Source organism: Mus caroli, chromosome 12 (assembly GCF_900094665.2).
Source record: "Mus caroli chromosome 12, CAROLI_EIJ_v1.1, whole genome shotgun sequence".
NCBI classification, from domain to species: Eukaryota; Metazoa; Chordata; class Mammalia; order Rodentia; family Muridae; genus Mus; species Mus caroli.
This window is the reverse complement of record NC_034581.1, coordinates 4,989,328-5,003,118: the sequence shown is the minus strand read 5'-3', so window position 1 is coordinate 5,003,118 and position 13,791 is coordinate 4,989,328. Positions and strand designations below refer to the sequence as shown.

The following is a 13,791-nucleotide window of genomic DNA, read 5'->3' as shown; positions in this document are numbered from 1 at the left end:
GGGCGGGTACGCGCGACGCCCCATCTTCCAGCCAAGGAGTGCGCTGAGGTCTTGGGGCGGAGGGGGGGTCGTAGTGCCTTCGGGAGGGGAGGCGGGGCACCGGGTTGTGGCAGGAGCCTCGGGCGGATGGCCTTCTCTTGGCAAGGACAAGGACCAGGCACTACAGCAAGGGGAGGCGACTTCTACCCTGCATTGTGCGATAGGCCTGAGTTGGGGGGCTCAGCGCTGCGGGTTGAACGTTCAGCAGGGGGCGCTGCTCCGAGCGCTGGGCGGGGGTGGGGTGGGAGAGGAGGGGGGCAGCGGCTTGCTGCGCACACTTCCCCCATTATTAAACACTATGTTCAAAAGGCGTCGGGGGACTTCCCGGAGCCACGGAGCCCGTGTCGCGAGGCCGGCCGGCCCAAGGAGCCCATGGACCTGAGCGCTGCCGCCGCGCTGTGTCTCTGGCTGCTGAGCGCTTGCCGTCCCCGCGACGGGCTAGAAGCTGCCGCGGTGCTCCGAGCGGCGGGGGCAGGACCAGCCTGGAGCCCCGGGGGCGGCGGCGGCGGCGGGCGGACCCTCGCCCCGGCTCCAGGCCCTTCAGCTCTCCAGGCCGCTGCGGTTCCGGGTCCCCGAGCTGTGCGCCGCGCTGCGGGTTCTGGCTTCAGGAACGGCTCGGTGGTGCCACACCACTTCATGATGTCGCTTTACAGGAGCCTGGCGGGGAGGGCTCCGGTCGCGGCAGCTTCAGGGCACGGGCGCGTGGACACAATCACCGGCTTCACAGACCAAGCAACTCAAGGTACTTTACGCGTCTTCTGCGCACCAGCCCATCCCGTCTACTCTTGACTGGAGACGAGCCGGGGGAGGCAAGCCTCTGCCCGATTCGACCCTGAACTATGATCCCTATAGCTATCCTCAGGTGCTGGAGAGAAAACGTTGTCTTCGAAGTCATTGTTCACGAACCCCTAAGCCTGGACGGTGGTGCTAGTCCAGGCTTGGTCTCCGAGGGCTGAGGGAGTGGGAGCTGCTCTTCGGAACAGGCTGGCAGGTTCCCCTCAAGCCAAGCGGAGTTCAAGACCCGCTTCTTTGGGGGAAGGGTCTAGTGTAGCCTCGGGCCTGGAGCCCTGGGAGAAGAAAGAAGGGCAGGAGTTGGGGCCTTTGAGTTTCCGCCAAGAGGGACGAGCAGTGATGGTAGTGCCTTGTGTCCAGCGGGGGACTGGGGGCTACACACAAATTGAAGCTCAGGGGAATTCAGGGTAGAGAAGGTGGTATCCAATTAAAGTAATGGCCTCTCTCGGTATCAGGAGGACCCCACTCAGGCAGACCGTTTCGGGTGGATGGTGGCTTGTGTATGGGAAGAGAGTTTGGGTGACTGCCTTCTGTGGCAGTAGGCCCCAGCTGCCAGAGTCCAGGACCTCGGCTTGTGTGGGGAGAAAAGTGATGGTTGGAGCTCAAACATCCCATTTTACCCTGTGTAGGGCCCTCCAAAGGTAGGATGTGGGTGGGGTTGTGGGGTGGTTGTAGAATGTGTGCGTCATCTGGCTTTTATTAATCTCCATTGAAGTCATTAAAGCAGACAGATAGGGAAAATTTAACTAATTTCAGGCGGAAATGCAAGTAATTTTGGCTTCAATTCTGCCCAGCCAAAGATCTAGCTTGGAAATCAGGAGGGAAAGGAAGGCAAGTAGGGCTGGAAAGTGAGTCTAGGCAGCCTTTGGCAGTCTGCAGGCCTTTGATACCAGCGTGGGAAAGCAGGCTGTGGCTACCGCGCATCAGCCATCTCAGAAACACACTCAGTGCGCAGCATGTACGCACAGACAGCTTTGTTTCCATACATAGAAATCTCTGGTCCAGATGGTCCTATGGGGCACTTAGGACCAGCATCTATTTTCTAAGGGTCTGTCGTGGCACGCCACACTGACTGGAAACTCCAATCCCAGTGTGCAGAATCAGGGAAAACTCCTAACCTGTCCCTGCATAGGATGCTTTCAAGCTGCCAACAGTGAGAGCGGCCTAAAGTAACAGAAGCATCAGACTTTGTTAGGGCTGGCCAAGTGTACAAGGTTATAAAATCAGCTAATTCCTTCCGGTGTAGCTCTGTTTCACCTACAAGACCCAGAGGCCGGTCACCTTTTCTCCCTCCCTCCCTGGGGAGGTAGCAAGGCCGAGTAAGCGGGGTGAGGCGGAGGCTGCAGAGAAGGGTCTTTGAGGGGAAAAGCAGGGACAAGGAATATGGCCCAGGGCCTCTGTCTAGCTTGCTCCCACCAGTTTCAGTTTAGAACAGAGCTGGGAAGGCAGAACAGTACACCCAGACTGTAGACTTAGAACATGAGGGCCTGGCTCCATGGTTGAGAACAAATCCCCAAAGCTGGGGGGAGTTTGCATGCTCTCTCCGATGGGGCAAAACGAAACCATATGACCCCCTTCAAAGGCAACGCCTTATCTGCTCTTTGGTGGAATTTAAACATTTTTTTTTTGTCTGAGTCCACCCCAAAAGAAAAAGGACCCATGACCAGAAATAAAACCCCAAGCCCGAAATAAATCACACCAGAGCAAAAGAATAAGCAAGCCTCCACAGCAGAAACACCGCCACCTCTTAATGTCTCCGTGAAGGTTCTCTGTCTTTTCCATTCCTCTTGGTGGCCGCGGGGGCACCAGAAGGAGCCAAGAACGGGGTTGACGTCGCTATCCTGGCTGAACGGGCAGGGTGGGCTGAAGCAGAGGGTGTCGCAGTGCTTATGCGTTCCGTTTCCGGACAATTTTCAAGGGCCCAATTTGCACGGGAAACCGTGGTCAGTGAAGGTGTCTAGGCTGGGTTGGGAGAAGAAAGGAACCAAAGGGAAAAGTGCTTTTAGGGAATGAGAAGTTTTCGTTTTCCCGCACATCCAGGAGTGCTTGCAGCTCTCTGGGGCACTCGGCTCAGCAGTAAGGGACAATTGTCACATAAAGCAAGTTATTGGGAAAGTGTGTGAGCGCTTTCTGTTTGGCCCCCTTCAGGACACCCCTGCTCAGAAAATTGACCTACCTTTCGGCAACAGTAAGATGCCAGTGCAGGCAGCAGAACTAATGGTTAAGTTTTTGGTCCGGAGATGCGGTGGTGCGCTCTTGGGTCCCGCAGTCCAGCTATTAGGTGTGTGTATGTGTGGCTGTCACGGTGGGGTCGAAGAACCAAAGCTCCAGGTGTAGGCGACAAGAAAGAATCCCTTTACCCAAGGGATTGACATCATTCCTGCGGGAACGCAGATGCGGGGACGCTTGCCGGCTCTTATGGTCCTTTCTGGGTCGCTTTATGTGTCAGGGATAGCCAAGCCAAACGAGGCCAAGCTGCCCTCCCCATTGCTGCGTGTCCTGGCTTTACCCTCACACTGTTCTTTCTGTTTCTGTCCTTCCCCGCAGACGAAACGGCGGCCGAGCCAGGCCAGAGCTTCCTGTTCGACGTATCCAGCCTCTCCGAAGCAGATGAGGTGGTGAATGCGGAGCTGCGCGTTCTGCGCCGGAGGTCTCCGGAACCAGATAGGGACAGTGCGACCCTCCTTCCGCGGCTGCTGCTGTCCACGTGCCCGGACGAGGCCGGCACAGCTCACCTGCTGCACTCCCGGGCCGCCGAGCCCCTGGGCGGTGCGCGCTGGGAAGCGTTCGACGTGACGGACGCGGTGCAGAGCCACCGCCGCTGGCCGCGCGCCTCCCGCAAGTTCTGCCTGGTGCTGCGCGCGGTGACGGGCTCGGAGAGCAGCCCGCTGGCCCTGAGACGACTGGGCTTCGGTTGGCCGGGCGGTGGCGACGGCGGCGGCACTGCTGCCGAGGAGCGCGCGCTGTTGGTGATCTCCTCCCGTACGCAAAGAAAAGAGAGTCTGTTCCGGGAGATCCGAGCCCAGGCCCGCGCTCTCCGGGCCGCTGCAGAGCCGCCACCGGATCCAGGACCAGGCGCTGGGTCTCGCAAAGCCAACCTGGGCGGTCGCAGGCGGCGGCGGACTGCGCTGGCTGGGACTCGGGGAGCGCAGGGAAGCGGTGGTGGCGGCGGTGGCGGCGGCGGCGGTGGCGCAGGCAGGGGCCACGGGCGCAGAGGCCGGAGCCGCTGCAGTCGCAAGTCACTGCACGTGGACTTTAAGGAGCTGGGCTGGGACGACTGGATCATCGCGCCATTAGACTACGAGGCATACCACTGCGAGGGCGTTTGCGACTTTCCTCTGCGCTCGCACCTGGAGCCTACCAACCACGCCATCATTCAGACGCTGCTCAACTCCATGGCGCCCGACGCTGCGCCAGCCTCTTGCTGCGTACCCGCACGACTCAGTCCCATCAGCATTCTCTACATCGACGCCGCCAACAACGTGGTCTACAAGCAGTACGAAGACATGGTGGTGGAGGCCTGCGGCTGCAGGTAGCATGCGGTCTGGGGAGGGTCTGGCCGCCCAGGACCCTGGCTGAAGAGCACATGTCATCAGGCCCGAGGGACGGCGGACTATGGCCTCTGCCAGCACAGAGGAGAGCACACAGTTAACACTCACATTTACACACTCCTTCACTCACGCACATGTTTACCGTGGACGGCAGGCGCTAAAAGCCTTGCTTATTTGCTACCATTGATACAAACCTCTGTCCTTTTTGGGAGAGGGAAGGGCATCTGTGTTTATGTTGCAGTAATTGGCACGAAATCCTAGTAGAAACGGGTTAGCATTGGATTCTCCTTTTAGTTGGAGGCGGTGTGGCTGGATTCCTGACATTGGCTATGGAGTGCACTGCAGGGCTGTGATACCCAGAGTCTCTGGATGTGGGCATTGGGAATCTTCAAAAGTAAGGAGCCGTGGGGCTTGGGAGGAAGCACCCGTTTCCTAAACAAGTCTGATGCGGTACTGGCTCAGTTTTGAAAAGGAAGCTTTATCCAAAAGAATGTGTTGTGTTGCAAAATGCCAACACAGACTTTTAAAACTTCATTCCAATTAGGAATGATCTGGAAAGTAGAAAGAATAGTTTTCTCCGGAGGGTGTGTGTGAAATGGAGGAGACAGGTGAGGAACAGGATAGGATCTGCCAGGTTTAGGAGTGTCTAGAAGGTGCCAAGAGGATTTCCTAAGGGGTTGTCAGGGATACAGTGTCCTGGGGCCACCAGCATCAGCCCAGGATTCAAACCCATTTGCCAGATAGGCACAGCCCCCTCCAAAAGGCAATGAGTGTGGTAGCCTGTGTGTGCCTTTCACTGTGTTCGTTGCTATTTTTTTGGCAGCAAGGCGGAGTGAAGCCACACCAACACCTTTGTCAGACCTAAACACACAGCCTGGACATGCAGGGCTGGAGGAAGCAGGGTTCCGCTCCTACACTGTGGAATGAGAAGGTGGCAAGCCTGTCTCCCATCTCCAGAGTTTTTGTTCTGCAGAGCCCTTTGATTTCTTGGTGCCAGTTCATCCTTTGGGGCCTCCTGTCAGTGGCCAGGGAAACAGAAACAAGCTGGGCTGCACCTGTTGAGAGTCAGAGGACCACTTTGACAACAGTACCCTAGGTTTTCCACTTTGACAGTACCCTAGGCTTTCCACTTTGACAGTACCTGAGGTTTCCCACTTTGACAGTACCCTAGGTTTTCCACTTTGACAGTACCCGAGGTTTCCCACTTCAGGTTTTAGGGGAGGAGTCAACTCTGCACTTGTCCTGAATGCCAAGGCCCATGACGTTTACAGGTCTTTTAGTTTTTAGTGGATACTCCCGAGAGAAGGAAGGATGGACATTTAGATTCAGCTAATTTATTTAAGAGTCTCATCTGAGTCCTTTTCATTTTGTAAAATTTCCTCCCAAGGGGAAAATAATCCATGTATAATTTATTCTTAAAATGAAGACTTCTCTCCTTTTAGAATGTGAACTTATATGACTGGGGATCTCTGTAACCAGAAAATGCAATTATTTTATCATTTTTTCTTTTAAATCATAAAGTGGCTACTCTTGATATAATTTCATCTTTGGGGGAGGTGTGCCTGGGCAGAAATGTGCATCCAGACTTCTTGATTCTGCCAGGGAAACCTCCCTTTTCTGTTTTAGATGATGTAATAGTGGCTGTTCTGATGTCACAATGGAGAATAAAGTGGTCATAAAGCTAAAAGCTGTATTAGAAAGTTTAGAAAAATCAATGAAAATTACAGTTGACGATTACTTAGGAAAATTTGAGGATTATTTGAGGAAAATTTAGGGTGCTTACTACTTTTGTATAGAAGCAAACATTTTAATACTTTTTTATTTTTGTGACTAGGCCAAACAATTTTTGGGGAAAACTAACTCAATTCAGCCTGGTTGTTGTACAGAAGGGATATATCCATGTCCCACCCCCTTTAAACTTGATGACCTCTTTCTAACAAGAAAGTGATGTTTTGAGAGTGGGAATCTCCCTGTGTTGAGGCTGCACCCACAGAAGGGTACCGTCACTAGAATGGTCAACATTGTGCACTGGGCTGTAGTGTTCATGTAGTGCCTCTGAGGCCTCAGGTGTGTGCTGAATGATCTGAACTTCTCCCAGGGCTCCCTTGATCCTTCGTGGATCCTCTGTGGAACTAGAAACAGGGCTCTTCTTCTGGTTCGGTCTCCTGTAGCCATCCTCTAGAGGATGTATTTTATGACCACAAAAGGGCCAACCGCATGTGGGGCAGATGGGATGTGGTTAAACTAGCTTGCCAAGAGGCGGAGAAAGGCTGCTGCCTGCACAGTTGGGAACACTCTTCAACATCTGCCTTGTCATCTAGGCTTTAAGAGGGGCGGGTGACCAGGACAAACTCAGCTGCATTCTGGAATCCCTGTCTGGATGCTGTAGTCAGCACAGACCATGTCAGTTAGGGTGCCCCCTCCTGCCCAGCCTGAGATCACCAAAGCCTCCCTTCTGAAGTAAACCGAATTCTCCATGTTGCTGGGAACCTGAACCACTGCTTCAAGTGAGGGAAGGCTGACAGGCCTGCTAAGGAAGTAGGGGAGGCCAGCTGGACTCTCAGTCCTGCCAGACACCAAACTGGCCTGGTTTGCTGCTTGAAGCCATAATTTATGGATTAAGGTAGCCCCCTCCATTGGCAGGAAGGCATTTTCAGGATTCCTAGACTCTGGTCTTGTGGGATTTGGGGTTACCAAGCAGTTGGACTGGACCAAGCAGAGCGGGTAGTCGGCTACTTAATCTTATCGTGAGGAAGAATGTCTGGAGTTGTGCTGTGCTGTAGTGTTCATGCTTGGCCTTGGCCCACTTTCCTGGCATTTCATGTTCGGATGGTATGGGGTAATTAGCTTGTGCTTTGTGTGATAGTGCTACCAAAGGCCAGTGGATCTCTCTGTCCCGTGCTGATCTTTCCTGACAACCATCATGGTGTCAGCAGGGACAGAAGCTGGATGTGAGTCCTGAGGCGAGCCTGGGTAGATTCTGGATGCTAACTCTACAGGTTCTCATCTCGCCAGATCCTCCCTTTCAAGGCCAACACAAATGCAGTTGTAGACTGCACCTGTTCTTAAAGTGCCATGTCCGGACGCATCCTTTCCAAGAGCATCTGATGTCCCGAGAGGCTAGCTCCTCCTCTGAGCCTGCCCTGAAACGGCAGTGGAAAGTAGAGAACACACTGTCATAGGCCTGGATGCTTCTCCAGAGAGTGTCTTCTTGGGAGCCAGGTACAGGGAGGTAGGGGCCTTTCCAAGGGACTGAGCATCAGGGGCCTCAGCTGGTGAGCTGGGAGGATGGGGATCTGAATGTAGCTTTCTGCCAGGGAGCAGTGGGCCTCTACTCCCCTTTTAAAAGTGTCAGGGGTGGAAAGGGAAGAGAGGATGTGGAGAAGATGGAAAAGTTGTTACAACATCTGAGGAGTGGGTGAGACATCACTAGATCTCCATAGGGTGGTCAGCTGATGTCTCTGGTTAGTCTTAGAGCCAAGGCTTCTGTACACAAAGGACCCAGCTCTCTTCATAGTGTAGCCTGGGCCCACCTTGTAGGAGGCCATGCAGGTATCAGGATTACAGTACATCTCTTGAGAGACATCTGAGGAAACTCAGTCATGGGCAGTCATCTCCCTACCTAGATCCCTTAAATGACAACTGCTCTAGTCTCAAGGTTCCTAGATTCTTCCTAGAAAGCTGTTCAGATGTTCCAAGGCAAGGCAAATAATCCTAGCCACAGCCACAGCGCCAGAGTTCTGTGAGTGTGGGCTTGTGCGCGCCTACCATCTTATCTAAATGCCAGCCTATGGTGGAGCTTCTCAAATGTTGCTTCAGTTTTCTACCCAGGCTGAGGCAGGTGCAGGAGAGGCCAGGATCTGGGGCCTGGGGTTTGGCTCCCCACCAGCCAGGAGCTGTTTTGTTTTGGAGAGTGTGGTTACCCTGGCTCCATGTGCTCGAGTTCAGATTCAGTCACATCCAGGCTGAGCTGGGGAAGGGCTGCTGTGAGTTCTCTCTGGAGACAGGGAAGGAAGTGAAAGTTATACTCTATTGGCAGCTCAGGTGCTGTAGGTAAAGTACGGGAGCCAAGGGTGCAGGTAGGCTGCCCTCCCAGGGTCTAACATCTGCCTGAAGCTTACCAGCATAGTGATTTGGTGGCAGGAATTGGAGTCAGACGACCTCATCTTCTTTTATATGACCTGGAAAATGGTGGCAGAGTTAAGCGTTAAGAAGCACTAAATGGGAAGAGTTCAAGATCCCCACCCCCCAGCTTTGATTTTTGTAGCAAATCCCTTCGTAGATTTAGGCTGAAGCTAAGTTCCTCCCCCCGCTTTTGTGCCAGAGCTGAGGAAAGCACAAAGAGGTACCGCAAGTGGGGCAGTGGTAATGGTACCCCGTTCTTAAGAGGTCCAAATTTCAGGCTGCCTTGAGACTGGCAGTTGATCTCTCATCAGTGGCTGTGAGCTCTGAGAACGATCCAGGGACTGGGGGATGCTGTTTCTGGTGTGCACACATCCATCTTAACTGGGCCCCATCTGTGCTGTGCTTGTAGACAGCTTACAACTTGGCTCTAGACTTTCATCCAGACAGAACTGGGGATGGTGCTTCCTGGCAGCAGTGGCGACCATTACAATAGAGTGTAAGTCAGCGTGGCCAGTGGCAGGTGTGAGGTCACCGCTGACCAGTCTGAACTTCAAAACTCTCTCGCTATTGTTGGTCAGTGTTATCTCTTAGCAGCAAATCTATTCAATGGTCCATTTCTACTGCTTGGTGTTGAGCTTGCAGGTCTCGTCCAGCACCTGTGAGGCAAACTCAGGACTGGTTTCTTTCCTGTGCATCCCTTTCAATGGTAAGAGGGCTTTGGCAGCCACACGCTTCCTGAGATCTGTTTCTGTGTTTGGTGTGAAGGTGTGAGAAGCACATTTTGCTCATCAGATGAACTCCCTTCCAGAGGGGAACTCTGCTTTCAGAGGGAGTGGCAAGAGAGGCTCCGTAGTCCAGAACGTCTTATCCCTTTCAATGGCTTCGTAAATAAACTGCCTAAGGAAATCAGAAGAGGCTGAAGCCAAATTCAGGCCCCGTAGGTACAGTGCTACAGGCCTCCAGAAGAAGGCCAGCTATTTTGCTTTTGCTAGTTGTTTTGCTATTATTTGAATGGTGGTGGCTGGAGATGTGGCCAGGCAGGAGGTGGGCATGGCGTTGTCCTCTTGTATCCAGGTACTGCTCCATATGACCAGCACTGGCATCTTGCACTGTCTAGAGATGGGATGAGATGCCATGCTCTGCATCTAGGGCCCTCAGACTCTTGGCTGTCACTATCTAGAGTTATGTTTGGCCGTTTGGCATGTGCAAATGTGGACCAAAACAAGAGTTGTGGTAAAGGTGCTGTAGAAGTCCTGCTGAGTTAGAAGCAAATGTGAACTGATCCCTCCAAAGCACACAATCTCAACTCCCTTGGGGGTGGGGGGCACATGTGGCCCCATGCCTGAAAAATACTTGTTCTCAGCAACTGTGTATAACCTGTCCCTACTTAGACAGTTAGAACTTCCAGACCCTCCTGATAGTCTAGCCCCTTTCAGACAACCCACGTAGGCGATAGAAAGCCCTTGCCTGGCTTCTCAGCGGATCAAGTCTGCAAGGCAGTGATAGGGGTGGGTGAGTGGCTTTCCCTGAGACAGGAGTGAGGTCTGTGATTCCTCCCGGGGTTGGGGGCTGGGGTGGTGGTGCAGCAGCCATCTGCTTTGAGGATTGTGGGATGGCTTGAGGAATGAGCCTCACTTTTGGAGCCAGCCTGTCCATACAGAGTTCACTAATCTGCACCTCTGTTTAGAAACCATGATCCAGTTCAGTGAGAAGGTTCAGCCTGCAACGCGCGTCCTGGCTGGGCAGCAGGCTAGTGTTCCAAGCTGGGGACGGAGACTCCGAGAGCAGTTTCTCCGGCATGCTCCACCTCTGATAAATCACAGACTAAATAGAGCACCCTTGGGGTAATTTGATTTTTGCATTTCACGTTCTATGGTAGAACAAAGAGCTTTTATGTTTTGTGTTCTTTGATAAAGAGTCATAATTAGGTCTTTTAGCTGGACGATTTTTGTTTGTTTGTTTTTCTCCGAACTATAAATGCAATAAAAACAAAAATAGGGTTTAACACACTGTCTGTGACTTGCTCTTTCAGCAGATGAGGTAAGCTCTTCTGAAAACTTTGGGATTGTTCATCTTGCCTTCTGTACAAAGGAGCAGATCCTTCCAGTCCTTCCACTGAGAAGGTTGTTGCTGAGCCTGCGCATGGCGTGATGCTGTGTAAGTAGGTCCTGGGTGGGCAGTGGAATGCGGCACACGGTGAGTGGCCCGCGGCTTAAAAAGTAAATTTAATCTGATTCTGATACTGTTATTTTATGGAAATGGCAGAACTCGAGCGATGGTAATGCCACCAAGGCTCAATTCCACAGCTGTTCCCTCAGCGGCTAAAGACAGAATTAATTAGTTTCAGGGGAAGTAGCTTTCATTTTGCAATGACACCTACTGTTCCTCAGACAGTGGAGCAGGCACTGGGAGGGAGAGGTTTTAAAAACTGAAATCTCCTGGTTGGCAATCTTCCAGCTTGGATTTGGCCAGAGCAGAGCTTGGGAGCTTGCAGGCTACAGTCGAGCATCTGCCTGCTGCCCAGCCTGGCCGCTTGGGCAGTCCCCGATGACACTGCGCAGTGCTGCTGTGACCAGACTAGCTAGCAAAGAACCAACCCTTGGGGGTCAGGCACGAATCCATGTGTATATGTATTCTCAAATTTAAGTAGGTTGTACATATTGAAATGTAAATGACCTGTAAAACAGCGAACTATTTTTTCTTAACCATTACATAGCAGTATATATTTGTTAAACAGCTTGTATGCTCATCATTCACCACTCTAATATTTTGTACAGATAAGTCGATTAAATCTTTTACTCATAAAACTGCTTCTGACTGGTGCTTGGAGATGGAGGTCTGGACCAGTGCCGTTTAGCCTACTTAGTCTTTGGAGAGCAGCAGCCAGGGACTTGTGCGTCAAAATGACTGGATCAAAATGGGTAGATACATGGTAGGCCTGGCCCTGCTAGTCTGTGTTGACCATGGTGCTCTCAAGCAAGAGGGTTTCAATGAGGTATCTATCCATGGCCGGGATCCCTAAGCACAGGGCCATCACTGTGAAACTGCTGAGGTCCCTATGCATAGCCCCGAACTGTTCACCGAGTAGTCCTGGGTTCAAGACAGAAGAGGGCTTTTCTCTCCAGGAAATGACAAGCACGGCAGCTTATAAGGAGTGAACAGTCATTCAGAAACAGTTGGAAGGGATAAACCTTTGGCTTTTGCCTACTCCAGGCTGCTGAGGATCTATCTCACTGCAGAAAGCATGGGTCCTCTCGCTCTGGAGGCTGCATGGCCTAGCCTCTGAAGGAAGTCTCAAGGCATAAAGGCCAGTTGAGTGGCTTCCTCTTTGAGACCGAGCACATATTTCCGAGGACCAAGTCTGAGAGAAAACGTGACGAGCCAGTCTGCTTGGTCCTCCACACACCTCCTTAGCTGCTCCAGCTTCTCCCCCAACAGCCTGTAGTGTGTAGTGTGCTCTCTTGGCTCTTTTGCCCGACTTCTTCCTACATTTGCAGCAGGCTACTTCATTTGCCTTCTGGTTTTGATCACGGAGAGGAGCAGGGGTGACAGCTGACAGACCTGGCCCTCATGAAGGACTCGTGACCAATATGACCTTTGAGGATATAGGGTCCTGGATATGGTGACCCACCTTTTTGATAGCAACAGCAACACCTACCCAGTTTGGATCCAATGTTTCTGTAGTTCGTTGATGGTCTCTGTGGTCATGTTTCCCTCCTGTCAAAGACAGACAGACTCTCTCTGTGCTCTTAATTTCATTATCAAACACATTTTTCTTTTATTGAGAGAATATATATCTTCTCAACTAAATACTGTGGCAGGTATAATAAATGTGTCCTAAGACCCTTCCAATGGAAAGGTGTAAAGTCTTGTTCATCATATTCCTAGGCTAAAATTTCAGTTTTTCATTGTCTATATGACCTATTCCAGCTTGCTGTGCAGGGGCTCACACATTCACAAGAGAAGGGGCACTTGTGGGGAGAAAGTCAGGGATTTGAAATTGTATCCAACTTCCCAAACACTGTTGTGAACAGCTCTAAAAGCCTCTCCAGTGGCTGACACTGAGAAAGCCAAGTTCAACTTCTGCCCCCTCCCTGGCTCTGCTGTGCAGTCTGCCCCTGGTGGCACTCATTTCCGAGCAGGGGTGAAGGTGTCCTCACTGCTGTCCCCCGGGAACGGAGACTCTGTGGTCACAGATGCACAGGGCTCGTGTATCCCTGGAACCTGTCCTCATCTGGTCAGAAGGATCAGCGATCTGGGGAGAGGCTTCTCCGCTGGGATATGTCGCCAGTGCTGACTTCGGTGGGGCTGTGGGTGTCTGCTGAGTCCTAATCACATGCAGGTGTACCGTGATGGCTGGTAGGAGGAAGCCCAGATGTTCTTCGGAGCTTGAGCTGGGTGGATTTGCAGAGGTGGGAATCTAGTCCCTCTGTGAGGGAGGGAGGGAGACCTTGCAGGTGCACCCACACCCTGTGGCTCTAATGGACGCCCAGTCAGGGGTCACATTCCCATCCCAGAGAAGAGGGATTTTCCCATAGACATACCCAGGAAAAGAAATCCAGCCTGCTGTGGGGAGGTCAGAACAAACCCTTCACCAGAATGTTTGAGGAATGCAATACAAAATGAGAGCGTTCGACTCAGCTCGGCCATTGTCCTGGGTATTGTTGCTGTAATTCCCATTTGGGGCACTCTGCAGGGATCATGCTCGGTAACTAATAAGCCACATATTTGGTAGCTGCCAATGCCTAAGCCGCAAAGGTTTTCTAATTATAGAAGAAGAGAAACAACCATGGTAGTCATATCAGATGAGACGGGCCACAAGGGTTAGTGGCCTTGCTTTGCAGTTTGCGCTCAGAAGTGAAAGGTTGTCTTTGAATTTACTCTGCTCAGGAAGTGCACACATGGCTCTGTCCGATGCTTTCATCGACATCCCTAGTTTGAGGATGCAGACCTCCTCAAATGTGACTTCCTGACAGTCTGTCCGGCTGAGAACCTGTATTCTGTGAGAGCTTTCTTGCTAGGTCTGGAAAAGATGTACACTAACTTTAGATAACCAAATTTATACTGAATTTCTGTAGCAGGCCCTATTCTCTGGTGATGACTGCAAGTCCAGTCTACCTTCTACAACACTCATTTGAAGAACAAGGAGAGCCGGGCATGGTGGCACACGCCTTTAATCCCAGCACTAGGGAGGCAGAGGCAGGCGGATTTCTGAGTTCGAGGCCAGCCTGGGCTACAGAGTGAGTTCCAGGACAGCCATGACTACACAGAGAAACCCTGTCTC

The 13,791-nt window shown here is 52.2% G+C and overlaps 1 protein-coding gene across 2 annotated transcripts; it reads left to right on the top strand.

The window, feature by feature from the left end:
• The first annotated feature begins 411 nt into the window (after positions 1–411).
• Positions 412–6,034, top strand: Gdf7 (growth differentiation factor 7). Of its 2 annotated transcripts, none has more exons than XM_021178516.2 (2): positions 412–781; positions 3,400–6,034. In XM_021178516.2, exons 1-2 carry the CDS (start codon positions 412–414, stop codon positions 4,365–4,367), a joined length of 1,338 nt encoding a protein of 445 aa, XP_021034175.1. In that variant the 3' UTR covers positions 4,368–6,034. The 2 variants fall into 2 exon arrangements, with proteins under 2 accessions (XP_021034175.1, XP_021034174.1); XM_021178515.2 differs by having other exon boundaries at positions 3,379–6,034.
• Positions 6,035–13,791: the final 7,757 nt, after the last annotated feature.